The sequence below is a fragment of the Thamnophis elegans genome, chromosome 7 (assembly GCF_009769535.1).
Source record: "Thamnophis elegans isolate rThaEle1 chromosome 7, rThaEle1.pri, whole genome shotgun sequence".
NCBI lineage: Eukaryota > Metazoa > Chordata > Lepidosauria > Squamata > Colubridae > Thamnophis > Thamnophis elegans.
Window position 1 is genome coordinate 18,112,981 of NC_045547.1, and position 19,274 is coordinate 18,132,254.

Here is a 19,274-nt window from a genome sequence, read left to right on the forward strand (position 1 = left end):
AATTTGGGGTTTTCACATAGTGGATTTTTTTGATTTTGAGCCATTGTTGCAGTAAAGTTCTAATTAAATGATTTTGAAAGTATTTGTGCGTTTTATGTTTGTCATTCATTCCATAAGAAATTATGCCAGCCTGCCTGCAGGTCATGGCCTTCTAAGATCAGAATTCTTTTATTCTTTAACTCAATCCAATCCTTCATCATTGTCATTGTTACTGCAGTTGCGTATATATAGGCTCCCTGTGTGCTTCCATCCATCCCTACGAAGATCTGCTGACTCTGCCTGCCTGCTGGTAAGTGAGCTGGGTTTTTTCTTTTATTTTTTAATGTATTTTAAAATAATATTTTATTTATTGTGCATATGATTTTTAAAAATAGTGTTATTCTGTGTTGATTCTTTTTTTAAATTGTCTTAAACTATTTAAAAAAAGATTCTATCCAAAATAAATTGAAACAAGCCATTTTTAAAATTTCTATGCACAATACTTTGAAATGGACTCAGGAGTCATGATTGACATTGAGTGAATTTGCACTTTTAATAATCAGGAAGATACAATGGCATTGAAAAAAGTGACTGATGATCATTTTTCACACTTAGCGACCGTTGCGACCATTTTTCACACTTAGCGACCGTTGCAGCATCCTCATGGTCACGTGATCAAAATTTTGTTTGGCAACAGATTCGTATTTATGCTGGTTTCAGTGTCCTGGGGTGACCTTTTGACAAAAAAAAATTTTTTTAATCAAGCCCCCCCCCCCCCCGGGTCAAGGGCGTCCCTCTTTTCCAATCTGAAAATCTGGTCACCTTAGCTAAGAAGGATCTACAAGAAAAAGTCTTTGCAATTTACGCTGATTTGTCTGTTTGGAGCAGTGATGGGCAACCTTTTTGGCGTGGTGTGTCAAAAATCGGCAAAAAATCGAGCATAACTCGCGTTGTGTGTCACTTCGACAAAAACATAATTTTGCGCAATTTATAGTTTAAACTACTTCCCTGCCCGACAGTCCCAGGAGTAGACTCTCTGTGCCGGCCTGACTGGAGAGAGGCGCACACTGTTCTCGCGCTCCTCTCCTGCGGGTCCTCCCTCGCCGCGCTGATGACGTGTGTGCGCACGGCACACACGCCTTACCAGCAGCCCCTGCGCTCAGAAAGGGGCGGTGGCGATACAGTAAGTGAGTGTGGGCGGGGGAGATCACACGTCCCGCCCCCCCCCATTCCTCCAGCACAGATTCTTTCATCCTCGGCGGCCGTGCAGGAGCCGAGGATGAATAGCATGAAATCCTGTGCGTGTCACCCCAAATGGCTACGCGTGTCAGCACTGACACGCGTGTCATAGGTTCGCCATCACTGGTTTGGAGCATAGAATGAGGAAGCATTTAGCCCTAATGTCAATTCTTTTTTTTTCCTTTTTAATGTGAGCAAATCAATTCTGCTTTACTGCTATCTGCTGAAGGGTTCTATACTCCATGCAATTACATTTGAATACTCTTGTATATAACACCGCGTAGCCGACAATCAAGCAGAAATGCACTCATGGCTGCTCCATCAGACCACATTTGATTATGCCACGTCATACTACGGTCTATTGGGGGGACATTTGGTGCAGAGAAATGTTCCCAGCTGTATTACTGCATGTCCTAGTTCGACAGCTTGTAACTTTCTTTGAGCTCATGCGCTGAAGAGTTAAATCTTTCTATTCTCCCCCTGGCTGAAAAGAAGAATTGACTATGCCTTAAATAATAAATCGTAGAAAAGGCCCAGCTCTAATCAGCAAGTCTTCAGAACTTAACAAGATTTTAAAAGAACTGCCAGAGGGACATGCTTAGCGGATGCCACATCTAAATGTGGATAAATATTCACCACCTTGACTGGCGAGCCATTGTCAATTACTCTCAGGAGCTGCTCGCCGGAGGGCTCCACCATCATCCCGTTTCCAGACAGGTTTATTCTATTCTCCTCAACAGGGGTTTACATTGTGCTGAATAAGCTTGTTTTCCTTTATTTTGGGTGATGTGCGAATCTATCCACTGTAGCTTGAAACCATAGTTTGTAACTTATCATTTTACAGGTAACGGTGGTTTGTTCAACAAAAACTGGTTTAGCATGGTGCACAAAGGCTTTCAGACACAATACTGGCATTGAACACAGTATAGTAGTTCAAAAGTATAGTATTACATTTTTAAATTTTTATTTCTGCGCAATGCATAACTGGCTTAAAAAAAACTAACAAAGCAGAGTTAGTAAAACCTATAATCCAACAAACCCAGCATTGAAATTAAAATAATGTCATGCTTTTCCTTAAGTCAGGGGTGTCAAACTGGTGTCCTGCGGGCCGGATGTGTCACGCGCAGGCCACGCCCACTCTGGCTCCGCAAATGGGAGAAACTTTGCAAAACGTGACGCCATTTTAGGACCAGTGAGTCCTAAAATAATCCTGAACATTTCTGATGATATTTTGTAGCATCCCCAGCCTTAAGATTCTCCCAAGCTCTCTTACCAGTTCACCAGTTGTGATGACATCAAAAATCACAATCCATTTGTCACATCATGTAAATCACAGGTGTCAAACTCCCCACATCACTTTGCCATCACGTGACATTTCACGATGTTTTCCCACATTGTGGAGTGGGGGCGTGGCCTGCATGTGACGCATCCGACCCGCCGGCCACCAATTTGACACTCCTGATATAAATGATTATAACGATACTATCACCTCTGATGAAAATATGTAAGTTATTTGTGTGCTGATATCAAGACCCATTTCATTATCTCTTTCCCTTGCTTCCTCCCAAAACACTAGTTTACCTAATTATCGCTCTATGCAGAATAGCAGGAATTAATCATTTTTTTAACCTTACAGTCTTGGTACTTAACTAGTGAGAAATTATATAGTCGATTGCAGTGGTAGGATTCAATTTTTTTTACTACTGGTTCTGTGGGCATGGTGTGGCTTTGTGGGCGTGGCAGGGGGAAGGATACTGCAAAATCCCCATTCCCTCCCCACTCCTGCGGGAAGGTTACTGCAAAATCCCCATTTCCTCCCCACCCCATTAACCTGCTTTCCAGCTCCGTTCTCCTCTTCAGAGCAACAAAAGAAAACCAGCTGGGAGGCCGCAGGGGCAGGGCCAGCCTATTTGCCGGTTCCCCAAACTACTCAAAATTTCCGCTATCAGTTCTCCAGAACTGGCTGAATACCACCTCTGTCCTGTATAGATATTCAAGATTAAGCTTTTCGTCCATTCTTTACCAAGTTCTCCAAGAGCTGGACTGTAACCTCTAGAGGAGAATGATTGTAGCTCAGGGTTGAAATGAAGGGCCCTTGGTGCTCTCTGAGTTTGGTTGTTTTCTTGCAGATGTTTCATTACCCAAACAAGGTAACATCATTGGTGCACTGAACTTGGCTAATGAAACATCTGCAAAAAACCAGCCAAGCTCAGAGAGCAACATGGGCCCCTAATTTAACCTTTTCTCCCCACAAATCTCCAGAAAGAAGTTTGAAGTTCCTCCTTCCTAAAAGCTTCCCACTCAACAATCCTGATAAAGCCAAAATAGCCCTTTCCTTATTGGTCAGTGGTGGGATGTGTAAATGCCAGCGATAGCTAAATCCCTTGAAAGATACTTCTGTTGCATGAAACTGGGTATGTCTAGTTTAATGAAAAGAAGGACTAGGGGAGACATGATAGCAGTGTTCCAATATTTCAGGGATGCCACAAAGAAGAGGGAGTCAAGCTGTTCTCCAAAGTAGCTGAGGGTAGAACAAGAAGCAATGGGTGGAAACTAATCAAGGAGAGAAGCAACTTAGAACTAAGGAAATTGTCCTGACAGTTAGAACAATTAATCAGTGGAACAGCTTGCCTCCAGAAGTTGTGAATGCTCCAACACTGCAAGTTTTTAAGAAGATGTTGGATAACCATTTGTCTGAACTGGTGTAGGGTTTCCTGCCTAAGTAGGGGGTTTGACTAGAAGACCTCCAAGGTCTCTGTTATTCTATTCTACTCTATTCTACTCTATTCTACTCTATTCTACTCTATTCTACTCTATTCTACTCTATTCTACTCTATTCTATTCTAAAGCATTTCTTCCTTGCTTAGCAACTGAATTGCCTTCTTATGGAACCACAGAAATAGTTTTCCCTCACCTTGGGGCAGGAAAGCCATCTCAGACAGAAGTACTCTATGGCAGTAGTCTGTATTGAACAGTTAATCCTGAAGGAGACCATCTAATTTTGACAGTGACTGACAGGCTGAGGCAGTGTCTCTAGGTGGCATAAAAAACAAGTGACTCTGGGGGAGAGAATATGAGAGTTTTATATAATTACAAGTGACATGGAAGATTGGGAGAACGATATTTCTTTCTGCCAATTACACAATACTTGAATTCAGGATCATCTAATTAAGGTGACTGGCAGTAGGTTCAGGAATGACAATGAGAAACAGCTTTTTCAGGCACCATAAAAATAGCTTATGGAAATGCATTGCCTCAAAGCAGTTGCACAGAAAATGAAAGTATTGAGGAAGAAGTTCCAAATCTTCAACCTCTGGAATCTCCCATTTTAAAGGATCAGGCAGCAGATCCCTTGTAGAGAGGCTGGTGAAATTATATTTATCAAAGCAAGACTAGATCACAGCTAGTACATTTAACCACGTGAACCATCTGGAGCTGTTTTGAGCTGGGCAATGTACTAAATAAACTAAATAACTAAAGAAACAAATCTATAGGCTTATAGCACTTTATACAGATAGTCCTCAACTTACAACAGTTTATTTAGTGACCGTTTAAAACAGCGGTGGGTACTGGATCCCGTGGGAACCGGTATGGTGCAATGGGTCTGGGAATCCACCACGTGCACAACATGTGCGCAGAACACGTGCAGTGTGCGCATGCGTACTTACCGCCTGCGACACTTTGTGATGCTCCAGCTGCTTGGCGGAGCGTTGCGCAGGCGCCATAGGCCCTGTGTACGCAAGCACCGATCGGCTCAAATACCGGTAAGGATGGTGGGCAGGCGGGTGGGCCCTCTGGAGCACCATACCAGAACGGTACCTGGTGCTCCCAGCAGGCACCGGTCATATCCCACCACTGCTTTAAAGTTACAACTGCACTGAAAAAAGTGACGTATCGCTGTTACAAAAGGGTCATGTGATCCCCTTTTGCAACCTTCTGACAAGCAAAGTCAATGGGGAAGTCAAATTCACTCAACAAACATGTAACTAATTTAACAGTCGCAGTGATTCACTTAACAACTGTGGCAAGAAAAGTCGCAAAATGGGGCAAAACTCACTTAATAAATTTCTCACTTAGCAAATATAAATTTTGGGCTCAATTGTGATTGTAATTTGAAGACTTACATGGGGAAACATATGACTAGTTTTTCTTCTTTTCATTTTCTTTTCCTAATTACTTGCACAGGGATTATTCTGAATACTATTTATGTTGTTTACATTTGTTATCATGGATTGCACCAGTCCATTGTATTTCATTGTATACATGAGGTGCAATGACAATAAAGGCTATACTATTAGGGATGACCTGTATTGATTATATGACCCATTAAAATTACTGTAATCAGCCATTTAGAAATCTATAATGAGGCAAAATGAATTTTATGTACAAAAGAGGCTACTGTAAGTGCAGTTGCCCATAACAGTATCTTGATAAACCTAGGCAGCTGATTTTAATAGGAGAGAATGTATGTAATCAGTTTGCTGGCTTTTACTTCAATGGAAGGTCACCTTCAGGGTAAGTGAGGTTTCAGGCCTTTCTCTCCTGCTCATCCTTCAGTGAGAAATTGTCCAAAAGATATGTTTCTTCATCCCACTATGTCTCAGTTTTTAAACTCTCTCCAGGGTTATATGCATGTTTCTTGTTTTATGGTTATGTTTCTGTTTTTATTGTCTGCCAAAAGTATACTCAGAAATATATTTTATCGTATGTTTTTATTGTAACCAGAATCCCATTTATGAGATTGATGGTTATACAAATTTGATAAACAAGTAGGTAAATAAATAAACAAAGGCCGTCCTCCCAAAAGAGAGAAGGGGAGATCATTTCAGTTCTACTATCTCATTAAGTTGATCCAGGGATGGGCTGCTGGGGGTTCGCACAGGTTCGGGCGATCCTCTACCTAGTATTCTGCTCAGTTCAGCAAACCCCCCAAATGCCATCCCTAGCTGGCCATGCCCACTCCACCCCTCCCATCCCACCCGACCCAGGAGTCTCCACATGGCCTGTTCATCATGCCAGGTAAGGGCCCGTGTGGAGGGTCAGGGAGGGTGGGAAATGGGCCTTCCGGAGGTTCTGGAAGTGCGGAAATGGGCCCTCTCTGGAGGGCCTCCTTTTCACACACCCCGGAGCTCAAGGAAACCCTCCGGAGCCTGGGAAGGGCGAAAAACGGGCCTACCGGAAGTTCCAGGAGTCCAGAAACTGGCCTGTTTCCAGTCTCCAGAGCCTGGGCTAAGCAGTTTTCGCCCTCCCGGAGGCTTGAGGAAAGCCTCCCCGCTGTGATGCAGGAGGCTGACTAGGTCATGCCCACCATGGCCACGCCCACCCAGCAACGGGGCAGCAAACCCGTTGCAATTTTGAAGCCCACCTCTGGGTTGATCCTTTTAGCATCTTTAGTCAGATAACTGAAAACTGGATTTGAACAATATTCCTCAATAATTGAATCCTGGCCATTTCCAAAAGAAACATGCATATCCTTGATTTATGACCGATCATTTAGATATTGTTTGAAATTAAGTCAGATCTCCTCAAAAACTATTTACAACCCAGATTCTGAAACAAACACACACACACACACACAAATAGCATGGTCACATGATTGTATTCTAGGTGCTTGGCAACTCACCCACAATTGCAACTCACCATTTGCAGCATACTACAGTCATGTGATGGTAAGTTACGACTTTTTAAAGTAAAAAAACTATCTAATATTGAACATCTCTGTATAATGCCGCTATTCTCAAATCCTGTCCTGATATAAGCAGTTATCCCTTTGAAAATTGCTACTGCATATAAACAAGTAGAGCTGCAGGGCTAAAAAAAAAAAGCCCCAATAATCAAACAAACTTTTCCTAATATTATGAGGACTGAGACTAGCAAAATGTGAAGCAAAAAATCCAGGCAAGATTATTATATAAATGGTTACAGAATAGAGCTGGAAGGGACCTTGAAGGTCTACTAGGAAGTGTTTATATAATGGCTGTTTCCAAGTTCTGAACTAGCAAAGGTACAGCAGAAAACCAATTATCACAACTTGGGCAAGAACGAAAGAAATTGAGAATTTAAACCTTGGTAACTGACACATAAGCAAACATTATGTGGCTTTGTTGTTGTTGTTCAGTGGCGAAGTCATATCTGACTCTTTGTGATCCCCCATAGACCACAGCACACCAGCCTCCTGTGTTCTCCACTTAGAGGTGGTATTTTGCCGGTTCGCCCCGGTTCGGGTGAACCGGTAGCGGCGGCAGGCGGCTCCGCCTACATGCCATCACAAACGCTCTGCGCATGTGCAGAAGTTTCTGTGCATGCGCAGAAGTGCCGCATGCGAGCAAAGTAAGCGCGCGCATTCACACGCTCCAAGTTTTGAACTGGTCGCAAAGATAAGAGGTAACCATTATTGACTCCACTGTCTTCTGGAGTTAGCCCAAATTCATGTTCATTGTGTTGATGACACTATCTAATCATCTCATCCTCTCCCCTTCTCCTTTTGACTTCAGTCTTTCCCATCATCAGATCTTTTCCAATGAGTCCTCTCTTCTCATTTGGTGGCCAGAATATTTGAGCTACAGCTTCAGTATCTATTCTTCCAAATAACAGTCAGAGTTGATTCTTTAGGATTGACTGATTTGATCTCCTTGCAGTTCAAGGGACTCTCAAGAGTCTCCTCAGACACCACAGTTCGAAAGCATGCAATTCTTCAGTGCTCAGCCTTCCTTGCGGTCCAACTCTCACAACCGTACATTACCACTGGGAAACTGATAGCTCTGACTATAACTTATGATGTGGCTGCCTTCCAGCGATCTGTCATAAAAAATCATTTGCATAACCGTAACTTCTTCCACATTGCAATAAAGCTTTCAGCAGACTGTGCTAAGGGAAGATTCTGCTGTGAGGAGGTTGCTGAGCGCAGAACGAAACCAATGGCTCAAGGAAGCTGTGCCGGCATGAAGTCTAATAAACATAGGGATTTTGTTCTATCTATATGATTACCAATTGCTATGGCTAAGCAATAGAAATTCTTCAAGATTGATACATTAAATAAAATAGCGTGGAATGAAACCTGGCATAAAAGGTAAAAGTTCCCTTTGCACATATGTGCTAATCGTGCCCGACTCTAGGGGGCAGTGCTCATCTCCGTTTCAAAGCCGAAGAGCCAGGGCTGTCTGAAGGCGTCTCCGTGGTCATGTGGCCGGCATGACTAAATGCCGAAGGCGCACAGGACGCTGTTACCTTCCCATCAAAAGTGGTTTCTATTTTTCTACTTGCATTTTTACATGCTTTTGAACTGCTAAGTTGGCAGGCGCTGGGACAAGTAACGGGAGCTCACTCTATTACACGGTGCTAGGGATTCGAACTGCCAAACTGCCGATCTTTCTGATTGACAAGCTCAGTGTCTTAGCCATTGAGCCACCATGACCCATGAAATCTGGCTTAGAGCGCATCAAATAATGTTCATGAACAGAAAACAAAAAAGGGGGAAAATAACACTGAAAACAAGAGAATAATAATATATTCTCTAAAATAAATACTGGGCTGTATAGTAGAGGAGAAAAAGAAAGAGAAAGAAAGGGAGAGAGAGAGAGAGAGAGAGATAGAGAGAGGGAGAGAGAGAGAGAAACCTGACTATTTTAATTTTAATTTTTTTCTTACTAGAGCTTTTCTCACAAGTGCAGAGTCCGCTTTCTTTTTCCAGATTAACGAAGGGTTGATCCATTGTTTTGGATCAAAATTGACCAACTGGCTTCATAGGTTGAGAGAGAGTGACCCAGCCGGCTTTCATACCTAAAGTGGGATTGAGAATTTAAGTGTCTCCCAGCTTCTAGCCAGTGCATAATAACATACTGTGACTTCTAAGCAATTTCCTCCGAAGCTTTTGAGGAATAGCAGATAATATGCATGGATTTTGCTGATGCTTTGAAACATGCAGTGGTGGTGACCAATAATTATCATCCTCTATTGTGAAATTTCTCATCCCTTGTGTATTATCTGGGGAAATATCTCATGTGTCTTGAGAAAGCTGAGTCCTAAATGGATTTCCACATCATTATACTCATGGTCTCAAAAAACAGAAATTTAGTTCTTTATAAAAATGCTTAGGATTGTAAAACCTGGGTAGTAGCATAAAAACGGTCTCACAAGACAAATAAATACAAATACATATAGCCCTGGGTAGTTGCTAAAATCCTAGTTATGTCGTAGTAGTTGCCCAGATATTGGTGGATTTGCAAAGACAGAAATAACTTTATTGGTTCTAACATACAAGACTTCTCGTTCTGTCTTTTTAAAAATTGCAGGAAGTGCTTGACATATGACCAGTTGCTTAGCCGCCTCACCCTTGGTCACACATTTACGGATATTTGCCACATTCCACAGTCACCTGACTACATTTTGAAATGGTTTTGCAGAAAACAGAAATTTACAACCAGTGTTTGGCATAAATATCCCATGGCGAACAACTGTTGTTGCAGCAGTCACTTAAGGGCTGCCTCAAAAAAAGGTCATAAAATCCAGTTGGTCAAATAGGTGATCTGACAAATGACCATTGGGACTTGCAGCTGTAATGGGCAGGTTCCATTACAGTTGCAAATCAAGGACTACCTGTACTTTTTCTTTTCAAAACTACTTCTGAATCTCAAATTACTGTATTCCTTGCTATAAACAATAACCATTTGCCCGATATTGTGCTTTCAGAATTTCCCAGTTAAGTCTTTCTGCCACAATGATCAAACTGATAAAGCAGATAAATCAGACCCAACACAGATTTTATCACAGCATGTGGAGGAGGAGGAGAAAGAGGAGATGTTGATGAAGAAGAAGAAGAAGAAGAGGAGGAGGAGGAGGAGGAGGAGGAGGAGGAGGAGGAGGAGGAGGAGGAGGAGGAGGAGGAGGAGAAAATTTTCATTTGCCAAGGGTTATATTTCCTTGATGGAAGATTCAAGACACCATTATTTGAAAAACATGACAGAATATTTAGCAGTATTCTATATTTTGGAAAGCAGTCATATTTAGTTCTCTCAATGTTCCTGTTTTTTTTTACTAGAATATGTACCAGAAAGGCCTTAAGAGTTGTTTTTTAAAAAAAAAATCACAAGAACTACCTCATGTTACAGATTAGACCTTGTACTTTTTCATCTGAGATTTAAATTACAGTACTGAACCCACAGCACAATTGTTATAGTTGAAAATTCAGAATCAAATTATCAAATGACAAAGATAAAAAGTTTCAAACTCCAAGCAGCATGCTAAAAATTACGGAAGATACACTTCAGATGATAATCTTAAACAAAATAAAAACAGGCAATGACTACAATTTGAGATAGCAGCTGACTCTTTTTTTTGGGTCAGGTCCTACCTCAAATTGTAGCCCATTGTTTGTTTTCATTTTACTTTCCTCTTTAAATAAAACTATAGATGAGTGGTTTATTGCTTATCAGCAGGGGAGGCTGACAACTACAAGTACCTCTAAATTAGCCTTCTCTTCTGGTTAGCAGTATGGTAATATATACCTACATTGCCCCTTCCCAGAAGAAAGTATTTTTCTTCCTTTAAACTAAATGTTCTCCTGTAACATCACCGGGTATCTTGAGCCAGTTGTTAAGGGAACCTGAATTGGTAAGTGTTTTGAAGCACGCTGCCAAGTTGCCTGGACAGCTACACTTCTGTCACTCAATAAAACTGTTACACAACGTGAAACATGAGAAAAATAAGTCTTATTGTACATTATGAAAGAGGAGTGCAGGCTTTCATTAGTAGATCAAACAACCAAAGCTTAATAAGCTCTGGGCAAGAAAATATGAAACAGAGTCAGTCCTGACATCTTTAGGATTACATGTCTAGGATTTTATTAATTTGGCAGGGTTTTTTTGGTGAGAGACAAAGAGTCCTAGATCAATCAATTTCTTCTTAGTAGACTCTGTGTGTATGTGGGTCTTTGTGCACTCACACATTTTCCATATAAACAAACCCTGGAAAAAATCAATAATTGCTGTGAAGAATATCAAAAGCCACTTCTTTGTGTCTATTCTTTCTTTTCTATTTTTCTCAACTTTTTGTTCTTTTCTTGCTTTCTCTTTTTTCTTCTTCTTATTTTAAATTGGTTAGTTTGGTTTTTAATCTTCTCTTTTAAATACACACACATTACACATACGCTAAGCCAATAATTACAACCCAAGGCAACATATTTGATTTTTGCTGAACTCTTTTCAGAGAAGGTTGGTTTATAGAAAATAATTGTCCATCCAGAAAGGTTTGCCTAGATCAGGTTTCTACAAACTGAAAATTCAGGTGAACCATTTAAGAATTAGTGTCCATGAAACACCTATTTCAGTGAAGTGCTAGAGAATGTGGTCAACTCAAGCTCAACCCATAGATTATTCTAACCCTTGGTGAGTCTAGATTATTTTTTAAAAAAGAAGAAACAATATATGTCTATGGAGATTCTCGGTCCTCCAGGTCACAAAGGTGCTTTTTTTCAAGAGGCAACAGGACTTTCTTCTTTTTCTTTGAAGGCATTTCACTTCTCATCCAAGAAGCTTCTTCAGCTCTGACTGGATAGTGGGGAATGGAAGGACAGAAGATGTGGATACAACATCATCTTATCTCCAGTCTACGACACAGTTCTTTCAACAGTTCCAAGAAGGCTGCACAGACCTTTGCACCACTCAGGTGACCATGACGACATAGATCACAGGTGTCAAACTCGCTGGGTCACAGTGCTGTCACATGACGCAGCGTGACAGTTTTTCCCTTCTCAGAGCTGGGGTGGGCGTGCCCTAAGCATGATCCATCCGGCCCGCAGGCTGCCAGTTTAACACTCCTGACATAGATAAACCTCCGGGTGGCCTTAATGACTCGCTAAAAGAATACAAATGACCAGCTAACTGCAAGGACTATAAATCCTTCTATTCCCCACCATCCAGTCAGAGCTGAAGAAGCTTCTTGGATGAGAAGCGAAACGCCTTAAAAAAAAAACAAGAAAGTCCAGTTGCCCCTTGAAAAAAAGCACCTTTGGGACAAGACGCAATATACGAACAGCTTTATGTGAAACGACCACATAAGGCTAAAGAAATTATTACGGCAGCCTGCCACAATGAATGTTTTGATCTATCTTGGCTTCAGAGAATGGGAGTTTGCAGAACAAAATATCTCAAATTGGGAAAAGTTTTACTACCCTGTTTCCCTGAAAATAAGACCTCCCTGGATAATAAGCCCAATCAGGCTTTTGAGTGCATGCGCTAAAATAAGCCCTCCCCTGAAAATAAGACCAAAAATATTGCAAACACAGCAGCAGCCATGAGGTGACCACGCTCACTGCCTCCTGCACCTCAAAATAATAAGACCTCCCCTAAAATAAGGCCAAGTGCTAATTTTGGGGGGTCAAAATAAAATAAGAGTCTGTCTTGTTTTCAGGGAAACATGGTATTTACCTGATTTTTAAAAAAAACATGTTGGAACATTTCAGAAGTGGTAGCTTGTGGAGAACAACGTAATAAAGACCATGATTTTAAAACTCAAGCTTGAGTATTGCACCATAGAAGAATTAAATGTAGGAATATTACCTAGGCATATACAGGATGCGTTCTGCCACAACAAATCCCACCCTGAAGAAGAGGTTGCTAGCAGGTATGAAGGGGAAAATCAGGAACAACAGGCCAACTAGAACTTCTCTGTGTTCCAGTTTCTGTAACAAAATAATAATTAAAGATACACAGATGAAAAATAATGCCGAAATCAGGCAAGGCAAGATCAGAGATCCAGTTCTGAGATTACAGTAGTCGCGAGTTATTCATACGCAAAAATCTGAACAAACCCCTAGATTCAGAAAAAGATTGTCTGAATCTAGGGGGGTGGCTCAATTTTTGCATCAGCCCAAATACAGATAGTCCTTGACTTATGACCAGAACTGAGATCAGAATTTCCATTGCTAAGGAAAGCCAATGGTAATTGTTAAATAACTCCCCGCCCCCAATCTTTTTTTTAAAGGTTGTTACACAATGTTAGTAAATATGTGGTTAAATCTAGCCTCCCTTATTGTCTTTGCTTGTCAGAAACCAGCTAAGAAGGTCTCAAATGGCAATCAAATTTCCCCTCTCTGGACATGGCAACTGAGGTAAATACATGCAGGTTGCCAAGTGCCCACATTTTCATCACCTGAATGTGAGGATGCTTCAACAGTCATAAGTGTGAAAACTGGTCATAAGTCACATTTTTTCAGTGCTGTTGTAACTTCGAACGGCTACTAATTAAATGGTTGCAAGTCAAGGACTACCTTATGCCTTAGATATATAGAAATTCATTTCTTGTAATTACTTGTTTAAAAATAACAACTTCCTAACAGTGAGAACAATTAAAGAGTGAAACAGCTTGCCTTCAGAAGTTGTGGGTGCTGTATCACTGGAGGTTTTTAAGAAGACACTGGACAGTCACTGTCCAGTCTGAAATTATATAGGAACTTCTGCCTGAGCAGGGGGATGGACTAGAAGACCTCCAAGGTCTCTTCCAGCTCAATTCTGATTCTGAAATATAGTTTTATTTGGTTTGTTTTATGTAGTATTCAGTAATCAGCACTCAGATCAGCTTAGATTAACTCAAAGTTTAACTTCATACCAACTATTAAGTAAGCAATACCCCAGTCAAGAAACAGCCAAAGAGCCATCAGTAAACAGCCCAACCAAATAATCTCTAACATCACCCACACAGACAGGCAAGACACCAGAATATAAACAGACTACAAACAGCACTCCTTACGAGCACTGATGATGTTACTTAGTTAGGTAATGAAACATCTGCAAGAAAACAAGCAAACTCAAAGAGCACCAAGGACCCCTCATTTCAACCCTGAGGTACAAATATTCTCCCTTATTGGCTGTATTTGGTTTTTAAAACAGGAATTCTGAGATTTGAAGCACACAAGTAGACAGATTAACTACATACTTTTTATTTTGTGTTTACAAGCATTGCTGCACTTGGTGAAGGACAAAGCTAATTTTGGATGGAACTAGATATCTGTCTTCCTACTCTTTTTAATGTTTGACACTTAAATCTGCATCACATCATCCAACTGCAATTTTTAATAGGTATCTCGCTCTTGCTTTGAGTCTAGATCCCAAACTCTTGTGCAGAATAATAGACTGAACCTGGAATATCTCCAGAGAGAGAATAGGCACTTTTCTCTAATCATTCTAAACTGTTTCTCAACCTTGTCTATTTTAAGCTGTATAGATTTCAAACCCCATAATTCCCCAGGCAGTATTTTCAATTCTGGGGATTAAAAATCCACACATCTTACAGTAACCGACATTGAGAAAAGCTGTTCTAAGTGAATGGCCTTTTTTTACTATATGTCATCAGATGCCACTTAAAGGAACTGAGAAATTCAGCATATCCAAATGTCTAGGGAAAAGCAGGAAGGATGGGAATGGAAAAACAGGTAGCAGTATCATTTACAAGATACATTTCAATGATATTCTTTCGTGATTCTCAAATCTATAAATCAACACAATTGTATTTATCATGTTGATTTTTCTTATCAACACACTCTGAGTTGTGGAGATAAATTGCCACAGTCAGAAGAATAAATTAAATTTGGTTTGCATGTACTGAATTTAACACTTCTCTGATATTACATCCACATAACTTCAGGAAAAACCATCTGTAAACAATAACAACAGTTTTCCCCTAAAATTACCTTCCTGTTCATAAAACAAAAGATATTGTGAAAAATGCAATTCAATTTCCACTGCAGAGAACAGAACTAGAATATTTAGTTGCTGGCTTAAAGATCAATGATCATTGCTAAATTTGCCACTACCTGCCTTAACAGCAATCCAAAATTCATTCTTTTCAGCCACAGTACTTAACTAGCTGTCCTTCGGATTGATAAAGCCTACTATAATGGATTATTAGTTCAAGAATTTCTTACGATCAATCCTCTTCTTGAACATTTAGGTCTTCTCAAGAGAACTCCCAACACATATTTGATGCCCAGTAAAGATGTGACAAGCATCACTAAGCAGTTTGAAAACGAAACTGCAATGTTATTTTTATGAGCATTTTTCAACCTACAGTGCATTTTATAGCCCTCAAACTCCCAAGATAAATTGTTCCACATTTCATCATTGGTATAAAGTACTAACACTCACAGATATATTGAATATATACATAAAAAGACTTAACTGCAACACAAATCTCCAATCTAAATAACAGATATTAGACTAAGGAGTTGAAAGATATCTTAGAAGAAACCAACAACAAACAACTTCTCTGTTGTGATCAAAAATTGTTCATGTAGTCGCCAATCATCACAGCAGATGGCTTTAAGCAACCAGCCAGGCTGATCTTAAAAAGCCTAAGCAGAATCGGTCCAGGTTAGTATTTTGACAGGAGACCACTAGGGTTAAATTTTTAGACTTGGAAATAATAATAATATTTTTAAAACCCAGAGAAAGGGAGTGGAAAAATTCTTCTCTCTTGTATTATGTTTGAATTTGCACTGACTATCTATTAAGGACTACTGCACTAACCAAAGCACTTTCAATCCTAACTTTTAATGTAATTATTAGATTAGGAACTGAGTTTGACAAGGGAATTTCTATGTTTTATACCAGGGCCTCTGAACCCCAGCCACAGTATCCCAGAAACCGATCCACGCAAACAAGTGAAACCCCGTCCACAGGATGCAGGCATCATGCAAAATCATGCCCTCTCCGGTCCTTGGAAAGAACTCTCTCCATGGAACCAGTCCCTGGTGCCCAAAAGGTTGGGGGCCACTGTTTTATACGACTCTACTGAATTTCCCCATCAATCCCCATTCCCCTGAAAACGGCCCAAAAAACAGCCAGAAAAATGACATTAAAGCAGCCCAAGAAACGGCCTGAAAAGGGCTCAAAAATGGCCAAAAAACAGGCATGCACATGCCAGCCAGCTAGTTTTCGGGCACTCTAGTGCACATACATGCTTGCATGTGCATTCTGGTTTGGGCACTTGTTGCCAAAAAGGTTCGCCATCACTGCCCTATACCATTCCAGGCATATGGCTGCCAGTCTCCTCTTAAAAGAGATCTGTGATAGAGCACCAGTGGTGGGATACGACCGGAACGCCCCCATATGGGTGTACCGGTGCCTGCTGGGAGCACCGTTCGATACGGTGCTCCAGAGGGCCCGCCTGCCCGCCTTACCGGTATTTGAGCCGATCAGGACTTTTGCGCAACGCACGGAGCATACAGAGCCTGCACAATGCTCCGCCGAGCAGCTGGAGCTGTTTCAGAGCCATTGTAGGTGGTAAGTACGCATGCGCGTGCTGCACGCTGTGCGCATGCCGCATGCATGCATGTGGTGGACGCACAGCCCCGTTGCACCATACTGGTTGCACCAGGATCCGGAACCCACCACTGTAGAGCAGCCACAATTTTTGAAGGAAAGGTGTTTCAATGGTTTGATTGTTCTCACTGTCAGGAAATTTATCCTTAGTTCTAGGTTGCTGTTCTTCTTGGTTACTTTCATTCATTCATCCATTGTTTCTTGTCTTTGGAAAATAAGTTGACCCCCTCTTCTTTGTGGTAGCCTTACTACAACGCAGATACCTCTATCTATTCAGTGTCAAACAGCAGTAAATTGTCAACAGTTAGGAAAATATTTTATTATGATATCTCATCAGCTTCTCATCAAGATATACGTTGCATCAATTCATCAGAGCCTTAACTTCATTCTTGGATTGTCGAGTCTCTCTCTCTTTTTTTTTAGCAGCAGTACAAAGAATTGCTTTGATGTTATAAACTTTAATCCTTACAGGTTTTAATTATTCTTGACAATCTTGCTGAACAAAATGTGAATGATGACATAATAGCCTTATTGAGATAACACACTGAAGAGACAGTCTTTTTTCCTAGCCATTTTATTTTTATTTAATTTTTTTAATTTGAACCTACATAAGAAGATAAAGGAAAATGATGGAATGGAAGTTGTACATAAGCAGGAATATGAAATAATGCTGATTAAAGGCAGAAAGCATAATGGAGGGGAAAACTGTTTGAATCTAATCTTGTGGGTTTGTTACTCCATCCGAAGACAGACAATAGTGAAGACTTGCATCTTCTCCAGTTGCAATAAACAATGGCAAAAGATTATCTAAGCATTTCCTGTTCTCTTTTAAGGCAATTAACAGATCAAACACATAGTTTAAACAGCAATATCCTTTTCACCAATCAGAGAGTTTGATTTACTATACCATTTTCCCTTCCTTAGGAAATATTAATGCAATAGCAGCATTACACAAAACCCCAAACACAGCAAATCAAACAGACTTCAGGAAATGTAAAGAAGGGACTTTGAATAAGCCAAGCATTCAAAATGGATCTTTATGAAAATGACTTCATATGAAAAATGAAATAATTTTCACACAAAATGAAAAAAAAAGTGCAACTTACTTTCGGACGGAAGCTACACAAATGCAGCCAGCTCATTTGATGCATTGGGAATGTGGTTCAAACGGTTGGAACGCTAAGCAGGAGGTTAGCAAACTCATGTTTGAGACCCGAGAGCTGCCGTGGGGCAGGGATGAGCTCTCATCCTTCCCTCCAGCTCCTGCGGAGATATGAAAGGAGCACCCAACAGGACATCCCCAGGGCAAAGGTGAAGTCATCGGATAATCCTTTCAACTTGGATTGAAATGCGCCTCGGTGCTTCTGACTTGAGTGTAAAATTTGATGCCTCCAGGTAAGAATAATTTGACTGAAGTGGAAGCCAGAGGTGGCATTCAGCCAGTTCTGACAGGCTCTGGAGAACCGGTAGCGGAAATTTTGAGTAGTTCAGAGAACCGGCAAGTACCACCTCTGGCTGCCCCTGATCTATTTGCTGCCTCCCGTGTCCCAGCCGGTTGGCTGGGTCTTCTTTTGTTGGAAAGCAGGTTGGTGGGGTGGGGAGGGAATGGGGATTTTGCAGTATCCTTCCCCCTGCCACGCCCATCAAGCCACACCCACCATGCTATGCCCAACAAGCCACGCCCACAGAAAAGGCGGTAAAAAAAAAAGAATCCTACCACTGGTGAAGGTACCAGACCATGGTTTGTGCAACTGCACAATCCACAAACTTTGTGGAGCTTAAGTTCCAATTCACTAACTCTGCATTACATCTGCAGAGGAGTTGACCCGAGTATAATAATTAATCAATGAGGGTCTTCAGAAGATATTTTCCATCTTTCTTCTGCCAGTATATCCACATTTTTGCCAAATAAGAACAACTCCTTGCACATAGTTCATGATTTCTAATTAAATCATAGTTCATGATTTAATTCTCACTCTCCCTTTGTTTTGAGAGTCCTTAGAAGAGTTACATGAAGCAGAATTTTTCATCAGTTAAAACTAATGAGGGCTTGCAATCTAATTGTATGAAGGGGGGACATGAAAAAAAGACTTTTTTCTTTCATGTAACGGCATGTAGGGTTGATGTTTTGGAGAGAGGACGAAGAGCAAAAGTCTAATAAACAAAATTTACTGCAAAGGAGAGTACAGCAAGGGAGGGAAGAGACTTGCAAGATGATCTATCCCAGACAGACAGAATTAAGATCAAAGTGTTAGACTACTTTCCTGACAGTTAGAACAATTATCAATGGAACGAGTTGCCTGCAGAAATTGTGCTCCCAACACTGGAGGTTTTTTAGAAGAGACAATTTTGCATACAATTGTTCAATATTGAGCCCGCCGCCTTAAATGAAACTGACCTCTGTTATGCTAAGGCACTAAAATCTTTTCTAAGCAAGTATTCTCCAAGTAAGCCAGGTATGTAATTTTCAAAATACATAGCCAACGGGTGTCAAACTCAGGTGGTCTCGGTGGCTTCACGTGACATATCGGGACTTTTTTTCCCCTTTGCTGAACCGGGCGTGGGCGTGGCGAGCATGTGATGAATCCGGCCCATGGGCCAGGAGTTTGACAGCCCTGGCATAGCCAGAACAGTCTTTGACTGAGAAACATGAGAGCTACTGCTTCAACATATCTGCAGCATTCCAAATTGGAAAAAGCTGAAACAATGATTGGCTGAATCTCATGAGTTGCAAGGCTGAAA

General features: G+C 41.0%; 1 protein-coding gene across 1 annotated transcript in view; it reads right to left on the reverse strand.

Annotated features, from left to right (window-relative positions):
• The window catches only part of TMTC1 (transmembrane O-mannosyltransferase targeting cadherins 1), a 179,343-nt gene that overhangs the window by 70,700 nt on the left and 89,369 nt on the right, over positions 1–19,274 (reverse strand). Inside the window, 1 exon segment of the mRNA XM_032221138.1 lies at positions 12,774–12,895. Coding sequence (XP_032077029.1) covers positions 12,774–12,895 — 122 coding nt within the window.